We start from the raw sequence: 16,876 nt of genomic DNA, 5'->3' as shown, positions 1-16,876 counted from the left end.
TGAATTTTTTGAATTTTTTGCAACAACGAATGGACGGCGGCAGTATGCCCTCCACTCTCAAGGTTTATGTCTCAGCCTTGTTGCTTCGGTCAAGCACGTGGGGGATTTGCAAGTGCTCTCTGTGAATGCGGACTGCATGCAGTTTGGACCAGGTGATTGTAACGTCACGCTCAAGCCAAGATTGGGCTACGTGCCTAAATCGCTCTCGACACCGTTCAGAACTCAAGTGATGGCTCTTTCTGCTTTCACTGCAGAGTCGGAGACTTCATTGGATGCCTCCCCGAATCAGGTGTTGTGTCCGGTGAGGGCTTTGCGAGTTTACATCGACCGCACGGCTCAGTTTCGGCAATCTGAGCAGCTGTTTGTATGCTTCGGAGGCAGCACCAAAGGGCAGCCTGTCTCCAAACAACTGCTATCACATTGGGTGGTCGACGCTATTGCCTTGGCATATTCTAGCCGGGGAAGGGAATGTCCTATTGGTGTCAGAGCCCATTCGATGAGGGCGGTTGCCTCCTCGTGGGTGTGGACTAAGGGCATTTCTATCAAAGATATTTGTATGGTGGCTGGATGGTCTTCGCTGAATACCTTCGCCAGATTCGATAATTTGGACGTGTGGTCATTAGCCTCACGGGTCCTGTCGGTGAGTACGACCCATGGTTCTACCTGCAACCACTAGCCGTTTGACTGTGTTGGTGGTTTCGACTAGGTCGTTTAGGGGGATCTGGGGCGGGGCCATCGTCATATTCAGACTGTGGCGCCCCGGATGCGGCCGTTCTCTATGTGTGTATATTGTTGTTAGTATTGTGCCCGGCCTTGCCGCTCACATGCTTCGTTGCACCATTGTATTATATACTTGTATGCATGCATTTGATATGACTATAATGTCTTAGTCTTTTTTTGGTCGACGGCGCTGCATCTCTCTCTGCCATCGGACATGGACTCTGAGTAACCTGATTGGATCCCTAAGCGGGAATCTACATCCAATCCCCTCGAGGCATGTCGCAGGGTCGTATTTGATTGGTTGGGGATTATTTTTAGTGTCTTGCAAGAACTGTTCATGTTAGCTCTGCCGAGGCTGAGCCTTTTTACTTCGCTGCTTCCACGGCGTTGTTCTATACAGTCCCCAAGGAGTTAACACCATGTCGAGAGACCGTTCTCGAGAGGGAACGTGTCCGGTTACTGTTGTAACCTCGGTTCCCTGAGAGACGGGAACGAGACTTGGCGTAGGCCGCCGTGTTCACTGCTCAGGTCTGCTGTGCTGTTGATTCAGTCGGAAGATTCTGAGCTTATGCCGTCAATACGGCGCATTATATAGCGGCGGGGGCCCCGCCCCTATTCGCCGTCTTGGCTGGCATTGGCCAGTGACAGTTGCAACTTCACTGGCGTTATGCAATAAGATTTCAGGTAGGTTAGGAAGGAATGGAGTCCCCAAGGCGTTAACGCCATGTATCGTTCCCATCTCTGGGAACCGAGGTTACGACAGTAACCGGAGACGTTCTGTGAAACAAAACAAAACTCATTATAATCAGTGATGCTGTCTACACCTGCGCTGCACAACACAACAAATCCCCGACAGAAAACTGCTGCCGTGCACTGAACGCTCTCTTCTCTGTCTGCATCATGAGTAGACACGCCCCTTACTGCTGATTGGCTACAAGTTTGTTTTGGTACTCGGCCGATTCAGTTTTCTAAAGCGTTTTTGAAAAAATACATACCCCACCTTTAATTCATCAATTTCTCCCGAAATACATGCAAGTAAGTGGTCAGTGAAAAATAGAGTGAACTTTATATTTACTTACACTATGTGTATCTGATATGAATAAAGCACATCGGCAAATTAAATTTGAATGGATTGTTATTGTTGCTTCCATAGGCATCTGTGTGTATTTTACAAGCTCTAAATGTGTTGTTTTACTAGTACTTATGTGTATTTAAATGTCTGAAACCTCTGCTGTATGAATAATTAAATTGCAAAGAAAATAGTATTGTTTATGTTCTGTGTTTTTTATTTCCAGATAAGAATGTAATAATTCCAACTTTATCTGTCATTTTTAATTTAAGATAAGGGTAAATATGTATCTTTTTATTATAAATAAAAACAACCTGAAACTTAGAGGACAGTTATACTGGATTATGGATAAGGGTCAAAGATCACATTCTGAATGGTTAAAAGGAGCTTTTAAAGCTACAGTAGTTGACACCATGTTGCACAAGCTTATATTATTTCTCTCTCATTAATTGTGTTAATAGTTTTTTTTGTTTTAGTTTTTTTAAAGTATATAATGCAGTAATTTTTCACACATTTGACTCTGTGTTTTACTTTCAGGTTTTAGATGTTAGTCTGACCTTCTCTGGATCAGCTGATGGTGAATAAAGAGTCACTACAGACAGACATCACATTCAACAGAATCGACAGACACAAACCCATAGTGATCATCACACACACCCATGTGTTTGTGTAACTTTCCAGAATGATCCAATCCTTGATCCAAATAGAGACAAGGAAACCATTTGTTTCTTCTTCAGAAGGGACTTTTTACTGATAATATTTCATGATAATATCACATGTAATCATTCTTCTGTTCAGTCAATAATCCAAAAGATCTTTTACATTTAGTTGAAATGTATATCTTTCAGTAATTTATTAATTGATTTCATGACGTATTAAATACAATCTATGCTTTGAATATGATGTTTTACCTTATTGGCCACAGTTTGGATTTTGTAGCTTATTTTTGAATGATCTGTTAGTGCAAGTTCAGGCCACAGACCTGAGAGAAACCATCCAGCTCAGAGGAGCTCTGACAGTGATGAGTCTATGGAGAACAGACACATCAAATCATTTTACACTTAGTTACTGCATTCTGGCAAGTGCAAGTTAATCTGTCAGATACTACTCATTTGTGCAGAATGAATCATGACTGTTCAAGAATGAAGTATAGCCTGTAAAATTGTAACATTTGTAAAAATGTAATAAGAACTTTAATCCAAAATTGGTGATGATCAACAAACTGCTGTTTCCTGAAGGTCATTTCTCAATGTCTGTAATCTGATCCAATATGGAAGTGCTGCTGTAGTTGTTTGTCTCCAGTGCCAGAGGCTTTTTGTATGTAGTTTTGTGGCAAGCTGGTGTTTCAAGGTCTGAAATTGAGCATTTTCTATGTCCAGCAGAGAATCAGTCCCTACTTTGTTGCTACTTTTGTCTTTGCCATTTTTGTTGCCTCTTTTGACTTTTCAAATGGAAAAAATAAAATAAAAGCATAATTGTAGCAGGAGCAAAAGTTCAGGCACTCTTTCAGGCAGTACTTGGTACCATCACTTTTCCAGAAATCACAGTTTCTTAACGTTTCTTGAATCATGCTAACAGTCTGTCTATCCTCCACTCTTCCTTACAGAAGCTTCTAGTTAAGCAGTATTCTTAGGGCATCTGTCAGAGTGAACAGTAGCTGTAGTGAGCTTACTGTGTTTCGTTTAACTGGATTAGCAGCTGTTGCTAATAAGAAGTCTGAATTTCACTTCTAAGACTACTAAAGTAAGATATTAATTGTTGCTATTCTGGCAATATCCCATTGGAGTTTCACTTGACACTTAGACCTTGAGCTGTTAATGAAGGAGGTGGACTCAGCAGAGGAGCAGTAGTACTTAGCAAGCAGTACTAAAGTGGGAGTCCTCGTGTGAAGACCTACTCGGGTAAAGAACTGTGAGTTTACCTGCACACGTCCATCGAGCAAAGACACAGACAAGTCACTGCATGTCTTTCTTTTTTCCTTCTTCCTTAATACTTTCTTGTTTTTTGTAATGCTCTTACCACGTGCCATCAGTTTGTCCCCGTTGTTTAATGCAGGTTGAAGTATAAAGAAGTGCACTTCGGGGTACCTACATTCTCGTCACCCGTTCACCACACAGCCTGTCACTCTCTGTCACTGTTGGACTGTGAAACTCGGCTATCATCCTCCAGGACAACTAAGCAACTTTTTGAAAGAGCTAGACATGCTGCTGTCCTCTTTCTCTGCAACACACAAAGCAGGCAAACAGCTAGAGCTCATTCTCACATGTAACTGTATCACTGACAACCATCTTGTTACTCTATTACATTTCTCTGTCCATTTCTTACTCCAGTTCTCTGTCACTCTCTATGCTCAACTCTGACTCCTCTTGTCTCATTTGACTGCATCCTCTGCTCTCTCTCTCTCTCTCTCCACACAAGACAAAAAGCTAAGCTAACCTGAGCAAGCATCAGTCTCTCCTGTCAACTTTTTCCTCTAGCGTTTTTGTTGCCAGGGTCAGAACAAAATCAGCAACACCTCAGACATGCGAAAACTATTCACAACATTCCCCTCTCTACTCTATCCTCCTCCTCCACCTTCTCCCGCTTCTCCTCTGACTGCAAATGATTTTGCCACCTATTTCACTGATATAGTGTGAACCATCATCAACTAGTTCTCTACAGCACTGACCTAAAACCAGCCTCCACTCACACACATTACACACTTTCTTCTTTCTCTCTCCTCATGGAGACCAATGTCTCAAAAATTCTCTATGCCAGCCATCCTACAGCCTTGTAAGATTGCCACATTAGGGACACAAAATTAAAGTGTATAAGTATATGACTTAGTTTGTGTTTTAAGCCCTAATGTAAGTTCATTGATGATTATAAACTGGTAAATCTGGTGAGCTGAAAGTTCTTGTATTATGATTAATTTCGATAAATTTCATTAAATACTGTGAGTGATTGTTATTTGATTTGGAAATCTTATGGGACTTTTATTTTTATTGTGATGACTTGCTGTAGGAAGGAGGACTTTTGTTTTGACAGCTGAGCACCTGAAAAAAGGAAGGCCTACTTGAGTAGATACAAGCAAGCTTGGAGGAAACATAGCAGCTCATAATGTGAGAGCACATGCTATGATTAAAACTATTCTTCTGGAGGATTACCTGTTTTAATTCTGTTTCCAGACTATTTTTCTCTTGTCTGTTGATACTCGAGAAGATTTGGGGATTTTGTTATTTTTAAGCTATTGGCTTTGCATTTCATGTGTTTTTTTTTTGGACTATATTTTTTGTTGTGATATATATTTTTTCCATTTTTCACTGGTGTTTCAGTACTAATCTTTATGGACAATCATTTTCACCATTATTGGAGTACTTGTTTCAGTGAAGGGGTGAACCCTTGTTTCTGGTCTGAGCATTCAGTTAATTGTTGTTGTTTACTTTGTCTTGAGGAAAAACCAACAGTGAATCCTATAGCAGTTGAAAACTATAGACCAGTCAGTCTCCTTCCTTTTCTGTCAAAAAAAAAAAACTTTGAAAGCATTCTTCAGTCACCTTTGCTTTTCTCTTGCACAATCTACTTGACAGCTAGTTGCTGAAACTCTTCACCTGAAACTCCAGATCACTCATCCCGATCCTACTGGACCTGTCTGTTACTTTTGACACTATAAACCACCAGATCCTCCTCTCCACCCTTTCTGACTTGGGCATCACAGGTATGGTACTTCGGTGGCTTCAATCTCACCCAATAGACAGATCTTTAAAGGTGTTCTGGAGAAGACTGGTGTCACATCAGCTATTCACTGGGGTGCCTCAAAGTTCAGTGTTTGCTCCTTTACTTTTCTCCATATAAACATCCTCACTGGGCATTATGATAAATGCACACAGCTTCTCTTACCATTACCATGTATTTGACAAGTTCTAGCTGTCGTTTCAATCATATAATCCCACTGTGTCAGCTTGTATCTCTTCCTGCCTTTATGACTCATCTTTGATGAAGAAACGTCACCTCCAGCTCATCCTTGCAAAGATGGAGCTCCTTGTAATCCCTGCCAATCTGTCAGTTGACCACAACATTACTGTTCACTTTGGATCAACAACATCCAATCTCTCCTATCATTTCAAGACTGAACTACTGCAATCCTCAGCTGGCTGGCCTTCCAGTCAGTGCAATGAAGCCTTTATGGTACTCAGACTCTCTTGTAATAATTCTTGGGGATTTTAATGAAGCAAATCTCTCCGGTGAACTGCCAAAATACTTAGATACAATGATACACACACACACATCACTCTGTCCCAAGTTCAGCTTATCTGATCACTGTCTAGATCACCTTACACCGACCTACAGGCAGAAACTGAAATCAGCTAAACCCATAATAAGGACTGTAAAAAGATGGACTAAGCAGAGTGGGATATACAAGCCTGCTTTGACTGCACTGACTGGAGTGTTTTCGAAGCTGCTGCCACTGATCTGGATGAGCTCACAGATTCTGTAACATTGTATATCAGTTTCTGTGAAGATATGTGCATTCCTACCACGAGACCTGTTAATCGTGCCATGGATTAAGTCTCTCTTTCTGATTGTGAAGTTCCTGCTTATCTCCCAGGTGGAAAAAAAAAAGTATACTTCCATAATGTAATTAAAGTGCTCTATTTTCGTCCTCCAGGACAACTAAGCAACTTTTTGAAAGAGCTAGACATGCTGCTGTCCTCTTTCTCTGCAACACACAAAGCAGGCAAACAGCTAGAGCTCATTCTCACATGTAACTGTATCACTGACAACCATCTTGTTACTCTATTACATTTCTCTGTCCATTTCTTACTCCAGTTCTCTGTCACTCTCTCTTTATGCTCAACTCTGACTCCTCTTGTCTCATTTGACTGCATCCTCTGCTCTCTCTCTCTCTCTCTCCACACAAGACAAAAAGCTAAGCTAACCTGAGCAAGCATCAGTCTCTCCTGTCAACTTTTTCCTCTAGCGTTTTTGTTGCCAGGGTCAGAACAAAATCAGCAACACCTCAGACATGCGAAAACTATTCACAACATTCCCCTCTCTACTCTATCCTCCTCCTCCACCTTCTCCCGCTTCTCCTCTGACTGCAAATGATTTTGCCACCTATTTCACTGATATAGTGTGAACCATCATCAACTAGTTCTCTACAGCACTGACCTAAAACCAGCCTCCACTCACACACATTACACACTTTCTTCTTTCTCTCTCCTCATGGAGACCAATGTCTCAAAAATTCTCTATGCCAGCCATCCTACAGCCTTGTAAGATTGCCACATTAGGGACACAAAATTAAAGTGTATAAGTATATGACTTAGTTTGTGTTTTAAGCCCTAATGTAAGTTCATTGATGATTATAAACTGGTAAATCTGGTGAGCTGAAAGTTCTTGTATTATGATTAATTTCGATAAATTTCATTAAATACTGTGAGTGATTGTTATTTGATTTGGAAATCTTATGGGACTTTTATTTTTATTGTGATGACTTGCTGTAGGAAGGAGGACTTTTGTTTTGACAGCTGAGCACCTGAAAAAAGGAAGGCCTACTTGAGTAGATACAAGCAAGCTTGGAGGAAACATAGCAGCTCATAATGTGAGAGCACATGCTATGATTAAAACTATTCTTCTGGAGGATTACCTGTTTTAATTCTGTTTCCAGACTATTTTTCTCTTGTCTGTTGATACTCGAGAAGATTTGGGGATTTTGTTATTTTTAAGCTATTGGCTTTGCATTTCATGTGTTTTTTTTTTGGACTATATTTTTTGTTGTGATATATATTTTTTCCATTTTTCACTGGTGTTTCAGTACTAATCTTTATGGACAATCATTTTCACCATTATTGGAGTACTTGTTTCAGTGAAGGGGTGAACCCTTGTTTCTGGTCTGAGCATTCAGTTAATTGTTGTTGTTTACTTTGTCTTGAGGAAAAACCAACAGTGAATCCTATAGCAGTTGAAAACTATAGACCAGTCAGTCTCCTTCCTTTTCTGTCAAAAAAAAAAAACTTTGAAAGCATTCTTCAGTCACCTTTGCTTTTCTCTTGCACAATCTACTTGACAGCTAGTTGCTGAAACTCTTCACCTGAAACTCCAGATCACTCATCCCGATCCTACTGGACCTGTCTGTTACTTTTGACACTATAAACCACCAGATCCTCCTCTCCACCCTTTCTGACTTGGGCATCACAGGTATGGTACTTCGGTGGCTTCAATCTCACCCAATAGACAGATCTTTAAAGGTGTTCTGGAGAAGACTGGTGTCACATCAGCTATTCACTGGGGTGCCTCAAAGTTCAGTGTTTGCTCCTTTACTTTTCTCCATATAAACATCCTCACTGGGCATTATGATAAATGCACACAGCTTCTCTTACCATTACCATGTATTTGACAAGTTCTAGCTGTCGTTTCAATCATATAATCCCACTGTGTCAGCTTGTATCTCTTCCTGCCTTTATGACTCATCTTTGATGAAGAAACGTCACCTCCAGCTCATCCTTGCAAAGATGGAGCTCCTTGTAATCCCTGCCAATCTGTCAATTGACCACAACATTACTGTTCACTTTGGATCAACAACATCCAATCTCTCCTATCATTTCAAGACTGAACTACTGCAATCCTCAGCTGGCTGGCCTTCCAGTCAGTGCAATGAAGCCTTTATGGTACTCAGACTCTCTTGTAATAATTCTTGGGGATTTTAATGAAGCAAATCTCTCCGGTGAACTGCCAAAATACTTAGATACAATGATACACACACACACATCACTCTGTCCCAAGTTCAGCTTATCTGATCACTGTCTAGATCACCTTACACCGACCTACAGGCAGAAACTGAAATCAGCTAAACCCATAATAAGGACTGTAAAAAGATGGACTAAGCAGAGTGGGATATACAAGCCTGCTTTGACTGCACTGACTGGAGTGTTTTCGAAGCTGCTGCCACTGATCTGGATGAGCTCACAGATTCTGTAACATTGTATATCAGTTTCTGTGAAGATATGTTTTCTCTTGTCTGTTGATACTCGAGAAGATTTGGGGATTTTGTTATTTTTAAGCTATTGGCTTTGCATTTCATGTGTTTTTTTTTTGGACTATATTTTTTGTTGTGATATATATTTTTTCCATTTTTCACTGGTGTTTCAGTACTAATCTTTATGGACAATCATTTTCACCATTATTGGAGTACTTGTTTCAGTGAAGGGGTGAACCCTTGTTTCTGGTCTGAGCATTCAGTTAATTGTTGTTGTTTACTTTGTCTTGAGGAAAAACCAACAGTGAATCCTATAGCAGTTGAAAACTATAGACCAGTCAGTCTCCTTCCTTTTCTGTCAAAAAAAAAAAACTTTGAAAGCATTCTTCAGTCACCTTTGCTTTTCTCTTGCACAATCTACTTGACAGCTAGTTGCTGAAACTCTTCACCTGAAACTCCAGATCACTCATCCCGATCCTACTGGACCTGTCTGTTACTTTTGACACTATAAACCACCAGATCCTCCTCTCCACCCTTTCTGACTTGGGCATCACAGGTATGGTACTTCGGTGGCTTCAATCTCACCCAATAGACAGATCTTTAAAGGTGTTCTGGAGAAGACTGGTGTCACATCAGCTATTCACTGGGGTGCCTCAAAGTTCAGTGTTTGCTCCTTTACTTTTCTCCATATAAACATCCTCACTGGGCATTATGATAAATGCACACAGCTTCTCTTACCATTACCATGTATTTGACAAGTTCTAGCTGTCGTTTCAATCATATAATCCCACTGTGTCAGCTTGTATCTCTTCCTGCCTTTATGACTCATCTTTGATGAAGAAACGTCACCTCCAGCTCATCCTTGCAAAGATGGAGCTCCTTGTAATCCCTGCCAATCTGTCAGTTGACCACAACATTACTGTTCACTTTGGATCAACAACATCCAATCTCTCCTATCATTTCAAGACTGAACTACTGCAATCCTCAGCTGGCTGGCCTTCCAGTCAGTGCAATGAAGCCTTTATGGTACTCAGACTCTCTTGTAATAATTCTTGGGGATTTTAATGAAGCAAATCTCTCCGGTGAACTGCCAAAATACTTAGATACAATGATACACACACACACATCACTCTGTCCCAAGTTCAGCTTATCTGATCACTGTCTAGATCACCTTACACCGACCTACAGGCAGAAACTGAAATCAGCTAAACCCATAATAAGGACTGTAAAAAGATGGACTAAGCAGAGTGGGATATACAAGCCTGCTTTGACTGCACTGACTGGAGTGTTTTCGAAGCTGCTGCCACTGATCTGGATGAGCTCACAGATTCTGTAACATTGTATATCAGTTTCTGTGAAGATATGTGCATTCCTACCACGAGACCTGTTAATCGTGCCATGGATTAAGTCTTTCTTTCTGATTGTGAAGTTCCTGCTTATCTCCCAGGTGAAAAAAAAAAAGAATACTTCCATAATGTAATTAAAGTGCTCTATTTTCGCACACTAATTTTGTACTTAATATACTAAAAATGATTCTTTGATCATCTAAGATTCTAATTTATTGAGATGCACCTGTAAGTGTACTCAGTTGTGCTATTTTGAGACACCATGAATATGAACTAAAATGCATTTTTAACATACTATCTCTGTATTTAAAAAAATGTATTTAGTCACCACTTGTAGAACACTTGATTGTACTAGTGTATGAAAGATGGGTTCAAGTGTACTACAAGTGGTAACTACATTTTTTAAATGCAGAGATAGTATGTTAAAAGCGCATTTTAGTTCATATTCATGGTGTTTCAGTTAAGTACACTTAGATGATCTTAAGTTTATCTTAAGAAGTACTAAAAAATAATTTTTAGTATATTAAGAACAAAATTAGTGCGCGAAAATAGAGCACTTTAACTACATTATGGAAGTATACTTTTTTTCACCTGGGCTGAGCTGTAGATCCTGAACTGAGAGAGTAAAGAGTGTCATTGTTCTCTACAGGTTATGTAATTGTGGAGTCACAGATGAAGGTTGTGCTGCTCTGAGATCAAACCCTTCACACCTGAGGGAACTGAATCTGTCTGAGAATAAACTAAGAGATTCAGCTGTGAAGCTGCTCTCTGATCTGAAGGATGATCCACATTATGGACTACAGACGCTTCTGTGAGTAGTGATGACTAAAAATGTCCATATATTGTAATTGCAATTTAATTTTTCTTTTATATATTAAAACATAGTATTATTCCGTTTATAGTAATTTGATTAATGTTTGAGTATATGAATGATATTTTGAATGTTGTGATATTTTCTGGTCTTCCAGTGTATCAATATTTGTGTTAAACAGAGACCCTCTGGGACATTTATTGTTAAATTCACAAAGAAATACCATCTTAATGTTTTTTTTTTTTAAGCAGGAACATTATTATTTTTCTACATCTGTCCATTACAATATGTATCACAAATTTTTTAAGAGTCAAAGGATAAAATTCATCATCCATGGCGTTTTGGATTTGACATTATAAACTGGATGATTAAATGGGGATTTTTGACACCATTTATCACAGGATTATATTATCATATTAATAGAGCAAAGTTTGTTTTAATTGTTCTAGAGTGGATAGTGCAGTAATGTCACATGCATTTGACTGTCTGTTTTACTTTCAGGTTTTAGATATTAGTCTGATCTTCTCTGGATCAAACATCACATTCAACAGAATCAACAAACACAAACCCATAGTGATCATCACACACAGATGTGTTTGTGGAACTTTCCATGATCCAATACTTGATCCAAAGGCAAACAAAGAAACCTTTTGTTTCTTTTTCAGAACTGACATTTGTACTGGTGCGCCCCATTTTACATAATAACAAAGCTTTTACAAGCTGATTGTGACGATCAGTGTATCTTCTGTTCAGTTTTTATAACAAAAGATTTCAACCCAACATGTGCCTAACATTGGGTTAAAGTCCGGGACTTTATTCCTGATTAACTGACTTGATAAGCTTGAAAAAAAAAACCGGTCATTTCATGCAGGTAATTTCTGGATGTCTGTAATCTGATCCAATATGGAAGTGCCGCTGTAGTTGTTTGTCTCCAGTGCCAGAAGCTTCTGTATGTAGTTTTGAGGCAAGCCGTTCTGTTGAGCCCCTAAACACACAACCTATAGATGAAGAATGAGACGAGATAAACATTCAAATGAAAAAGAGACTCTTCACTGACACTTATCATGATAGCTATGCAGTTAGACTGTCAGAGAGGTCTTATGATAATCTTGTACATAAGGTTAAAAATACAACTATATTGAAAACAGCTGAAAGTAACACTTTAAAAGTTTTAAAGTGTAACTTTCAGCTGTTTTCAATATAGTTGTATTTTAAATTAAAACACATGCTAATACTTGATCAGGTGAACTGTCCACTTTGTGATCTGTAATGAAATGTTATGCTTTGGTTTGGTCAGTCAGGCTAATGATGGACAGTAAAGTGTACCTTTTTATACTGTGGTGAAGGGGAACACGGTCATTTCATGCAGGTAATTTCTGGATGTCTGTAATCTGATCCAATATGGAAGTGCCGCTGTAGTTGTTTGTCTCCAGTGCCAGAAGCTTCTGTATGTAGTTTTGAGGCAAGCCGTTCTGTTGAGCCCCTAAACACACAACCTATAGATGAAGAATGAGACGAGATAAACATTCAAATGAAAAAGAGACTCTTCACTGACACTTATCATGATAGCTATGCAGTTAGACTGTCAGAGAGGTCTTATGATAATCTTGTACATAAGGTTAAAAATACAACTATATTGAAAACAGCTGAAAGTTACACTTTAAAAGTTTTAAAGTGTAACTTTCAGCTGTTTTCAATATAGTTGTATTTTAAATTAAAGCACATGCTAATATTTGATCAGGTGAACTGTCCACTTTGTGATCTGTAATGAAATGTTATGCTTTGGTTTGGTCAGTCAGGCTAATGATGGACAGTAAAGTGTACCTTTTTATACTGTGGTGAAGGGGAACAGGGTCTGAAGTTGTTCATCTTATACGTCCGGCAGAGAAGTGGCTTTTCCTTTGTTTCCACTTTGACCTCTAATGGGCTGTACACACCTTCATGAACCTGTTCCTGTCTGAATCACATGCAAGATACAGAAAACATGCCTAAATACATACATTTAATTCTTGAGTAGAACATTTTCAACATATGGAAGCTTTACAGGGTGCAATAAGGATGCACAATCTAGTGGCTGCTATCTGACTAAGCTGATGATGAAAGCCTGTTATAGTTTTTTTTAACCTATATACTATTTTGTCAAAGACAAAAGTACTAAAAACCAGCATACTACAACTTCTACTTGCAAATAAATGGACATGAAATACCGATATGAGATGTATGCTTTACTGTGTGAAAAGAAATATCAATATCCCATACAATACTGATCATGAGTACAAGATGAAAGTGTGATTTTGGGAGAGATCACAATCCCAGGTGATCTCACCTGTCTAAACTGGGCAGGTTTTGGCTGTCTATCCTCCACACGACTCCCCAGACCTCGTCTCCTTCACTCTCCTGTATTGTGGCCACTCCACCGTGCCAAGCGCAGTCAGTGCAGTCGCCCGAAAGACCGAAATTCAGCCTGTAGTCCTGAAATACAGTAAATCTCTTACAAGACAGTCATGCTTTGATATATACAATGATACTTTATAGAGTACTATAGTACATGTCCATGAACATCCTTTTGTATGATGCTTTTTAAAAAATATATAAAAAAAATTTTTACTAAAAAAAATTTTTTTTTAAATTCCCACTTTCTAAAATTTTTAAAAATTACAAAATAAAAGATTTTATATATATATATAATGTGAAGATTTTTACATTCAAATAAGTAAACAAATGAGTTAATAATTCATATATCTAACCATACAGTTCTATAATTAGAGGGGGGAAATGTAATAATAAACTATTTGTTTTCCAAGTAATATTGGGTCCGTTGCATCTTGAAAACCACCAAGGTAACGTTAACATTGTTTCAAAATACAATTTCCTTACAAATCCTTCCTGTTGTTTTTATAGTGTTATTTGTGATTACAGCGATGGTTAATTTCAACCATTATAAATCTAATGTAACGTTAGACAATACTTTCAATGTCTATTTTTTGTCATTCTATGTACGTATCTCCATTCAGTAAGTGCTTAATATGGTAATCAATCAAATAATGTGTTTGTTTACCTGTATCCTGCCGACGCAGTGAAACACAGCTGATGGGTTTTTCAGCTGAAGTCTCTCTTTCAGTAAATTACTGCCAAAAGCAAAGTACATGAAAAACCCGCTGGATGACATTTTACTAAAGCTGTGCCCTAAGCAACGTGAAGAGAAGATACGCATACGCGTTTTAAAAAACAAATCCTGAGGGCTTTTATAACCTTTGAAAGCTCCAGTTCGTTCCCTGCGCTCTGTTTGGCTAAAGACCGCTAGCTAAAAGTGTCCGATTCGCTAAGAAATCGTTCTCGTGAGTCGACTCTTTAGAATGATTCACAACCGGAGTAACTTTTACAAGGAGGGGGCCTGTGAGTTGGGTTAGGATTTTAATAATAATAATAAAAAATAATAATTTAATTGATGTTGATTATGATGTCAGCTACATACGGTATTTTAAATAACTTGCAGAAAGATCACTGCCTTATGATTAGTACAAACAGTTCAGGACTCCAACAAAAGACTCAAAACAGTTTTCAAAAGAAATGAATTTAACGTACAAAATTCAAACAAATGAAAATCTAAATATTTTCTAAATGAAAAAAAATAAAAATAAAAAAATTCTGTACCAAGCGCACAGATGTACAGTGGCTTGAGACGTTCATCTCCTCGGCCCGCCGCGGCCACGTCCTCTTCCTCTGCCACGACCCCGTCCTCTTCCTCGCCCACGGGCTGCCACTGCAAGACAGAGATGGAAACAAATTAACATTTTCATAATCAATCAATCAATCTGTGTTTCAATGAAAGCTTATAAAATATAATTTTTAAAGAATTTGACAAAAGATGACATACTTTTAATAAAGTTAGAGGAGTCAAATATCAGCTCGTAATGGGAAGGCTACTTTTTGATAAAATTTTGGATAATTGTTTAGAAGGTGATCCTAAAATTTTGAACGTGCTCCTAAATTTTTTAAGTTAGGAAAAAGAAAAGTAGGCATAGAGCCTTGAATGTCATGTTCAGTTTAGAAAGTTTTTTTCCAGCACTCACCAGCCTCTCTCTTCTTTGACTTGACTTTGGGCTCGATGTCGACCAGCAGCGTGTCCAGAGGAAGACTGTCGGGCAGGATGAAGTAGCGGATGTTGTTGCCACGGATACTGAGAGACTCCAGCTGAGTGGGTTCTCTGTTTTTGAGGGTCATCTTCACAGCTTTGAGGTGAGTGTTCATACTGACATCCACACCTGTGTACAGGATTCAAAGAGAAAACATACTCTTAAATGTAAACTTGAAGCAGATACTTTGACTTTAGCATTGAAGGTTATTATATTATATAACAATTACCTGTAATGGTGCCATGGACCTGTGTGCCATTCTTCAGCTCAATAGTGACTGTTTCATGGCTCAGTTTCATCAAAAACCTGCAGCATCACAATCAAAAACAATGACTGAATATATAAATATAAATTACATATAAAATATATATACACGTGCGTTTTGCAGATTGTATTTGTAGTAGTAACAAGCAAACAGAAAGTTACTAGCATTAAAAGTGATTGTTTCGGTTGCTGCGTTTGTTAAGATTTAAGGCCCGGCATCTACAAACTAATGTGTCAAATGCATAATTTCATAAACCTAAGACTAAAACACACGAACTACATGTTTTAAAAACACAAATGCGTTTAAAACAAGGCAGTAATGAGAGAAAACACCCAAACAAACACGTTCGGATTCATTCATTCATTCCCGCCTGCTGTATCTAACAGCTAACAAACAGCTACATAGAATCTAACTCCATCCGTCAAACTACATCACATGTCGCTGCGCGTAATTAGTGTATATTAATAATGTAATACATATAGATGTATATTACCTGACGAGTTTCATGCTGGCGGTGGATTTTAAGGGTAAATCCTCCACCGAAATGAGAAAAAATTGTAGCGCAAAACGACATAAAAGCGTCGGACGCTACTGCAGCTATGAGCGGGATCACTTCCGGCGCGAAACGGAAGCAGAATCCGTGAATACTTTTTTTAAATTTTTTTTTATTCAAGGAACGATAACACACAATAAAACAACATTAAAATACGAAAAGAAAAAGATAGAAGGACAAATTACAACAAACAAAAAACAGTGACAAGGGGGAGGAAAGTATAAAACTTCAAAACAAAAATACAAGATATACATACATACACACACACACATACACTTGTACGTATATATAAAATCAAATAAATATATTGTAAAGTTCACAAACTTTCAAAGTTCTTACAGCTTTATTATTCACAGAGTCTCTGATACTGTCAATATATATAAATATTTCAGTCAACAAAACCATAAAATTGGGTTGAATCCGTGAATACGCAAGGGGTGCTGCCACTAGACACAAAAATCACCAGAATATTTTCAAACAGTAGTAGAAGTAATTTATAAAATATAAAATTAATGTCTGTTTAATATTAAATAATCGTTCACGTGAACAAAAATGAGGTTAGGATTGTGTTTATTATATTTTGATTATGATAATACGTTTAAAAGTCTTTATATCCGCGGCTAGATTACAGATGTCCAAAGCCGTGTCACAATAAATAGATTTTAACAGTTTTACAGTGCTTGCCGTTGTTTTTATTTGGCCAAAACAGCGACACTAGTTGATATTTAAAACGTTGAATTGAACAAATCTGGCAACCATAAGCTGGATGCCAACCGCCGTTAAACGTACTTGTTACTTATTACTTTTTTCACTTCTGTTTCAGTTTTTATAAGCATTTCTTACTATGTGTAAGTAAGTTGTTGTTTTTTAGCATGCGTGTTTGGCTCAGTGTTATTTTTTAAGATTACTGATAAACTACTGTCGTTTGATTTGTATAATTTGTATTTGTTATTTATTTTAATTTTAGTTACATTATGTCTGAATTTATTATGTCTGTATAGGTATTTTATTAAGTTTT

At 38.2% G+C, this 16,876-nt stretch overlaps 2 protein-coding genes and 1 pseudogene across 2 annotated transcripts; 1 reads left to right on the top strand and 2 right to left on the bottom strand.

The window, feature by feature from the left end:
* LOC107751820 (protein NLRC3-like) overlaps positions 1 to 2,435 on the top strand; it is a 25,604-nt pseudogene extending 23,169 nt beyond the window's left edge.
* Positions 2,436 to 12,263: 9,828 nt separating this feature from the next.
* Positions 12,264 to 14,212, bottom strand: ggcta (gamma-glutamylcyclotransferase a). The gene is made up of 4 exons (XM_016567591.1): positions 13,963 to 14,212; positions 13,231 to 13,376; positions 12,729 to 12,861; positions 12,264 to 12,400 (listed from the first exon to the last, which is right to left on the bottom strand). Exons 1-4 carry the CDS (start codon positions 14,116 to 14,118, stop codon positions 12,266 to 12,268), a joined length of 570 nt encoding a protein of 189 aa, XP_016423077.1. The 5' UTR covers positions 14,119 to 14,212; the 3' UTR covers positions 12,264 to 12,265.
* Positions 14,213 to 14,450: 238 nt separating this feature from the next.
* On the bottom strand, positions 14,451 to 15,928 carry LOC107751822 (small nuclear ribonucleoprotein Sm D1). Its single transcript, XM_016567592.1, has 4 exons — positions 15,799 to 15,928; positions 15,270 to 15,346; positions 14,978 to 15,169; positions 14,451 to 14,667 (listed from the first exon to the last, which is right to left on the bottom strand). The coding sequence occupies exons 1-4, from the start codon at positions 15,810 to 15,812 to the stop codon at positions 14,591 to 14,593; spliced, it is 360 nt and encodes a 119-aa protein (XP_016423078.1). The 5' UTR covers positions 15,813 to 15,928; the 3' UTR covers positions 14,451 to 14,590.
* Positions 15,929 to 16,876: the final 948 nt, after the last annotated feature.

This window comes from Sinocyclocheilus rhinocerous, unplaced genomic scaffold (assembly GCF_001515625.1).
Source record: "Sinocyclocheilus rhinocerous isolate Xijiao unplaced genomic scaffold, SAMN03320098_v1.1 scaffold170, whole genome shotgun sequence".
NCBI classification, from domain to species: Eukaryota; Metazoa; Chordata; class Actinopteri; order Cypriniformes; family Cyprinidae; genus Sinocyclocheilus; species Sinocyclocheilus rhinocerous.
This window is presented reverse-complemented; position numbering and strand designations above follow the sequence as displayed.

Bases quoted from the DNA above. Each gene is read 5' to 3' on its own strand.
- ggcta (XM_016567591.1), bottom strand. From the start codon at position 14,118: ATGCGTATCTTCTCTTCACGTTGCTTAGGGCACAGCTTTAGTAAAATG. The intron at 13,377-13,962 runs GTAAACAAACAC...ACTGTATTTCAG, and splicing joins ACTGCGTCGGCAGGATACAG to GACTACAGGCTGAATTTCGG. The intron at 12,401-12,728 runs GTACACTTTACT...CTTCATCTATAG, and splicing joins CTTCACCACAGTATAAAAAG to GTTGTGTGTTTAGGGGCTCA.
- LOC107751822 (XM_016567592.1), bottom strand. The intron at 15,170-15,269 runs GTAATTGTTATA...TCCTGTACACAG, and splicing joins GGTCCATGGCACCATTACAG to GTGTGGATGTCAGTATGAAC. The intron at 14,668-14,977 runs GTGAGTGCTGGA...TCTGTCTTGCAG, and splicing joins GTCAAAGAAGAGAGAGGCTG to TGGCAGCCCGTGGGCGAGGA.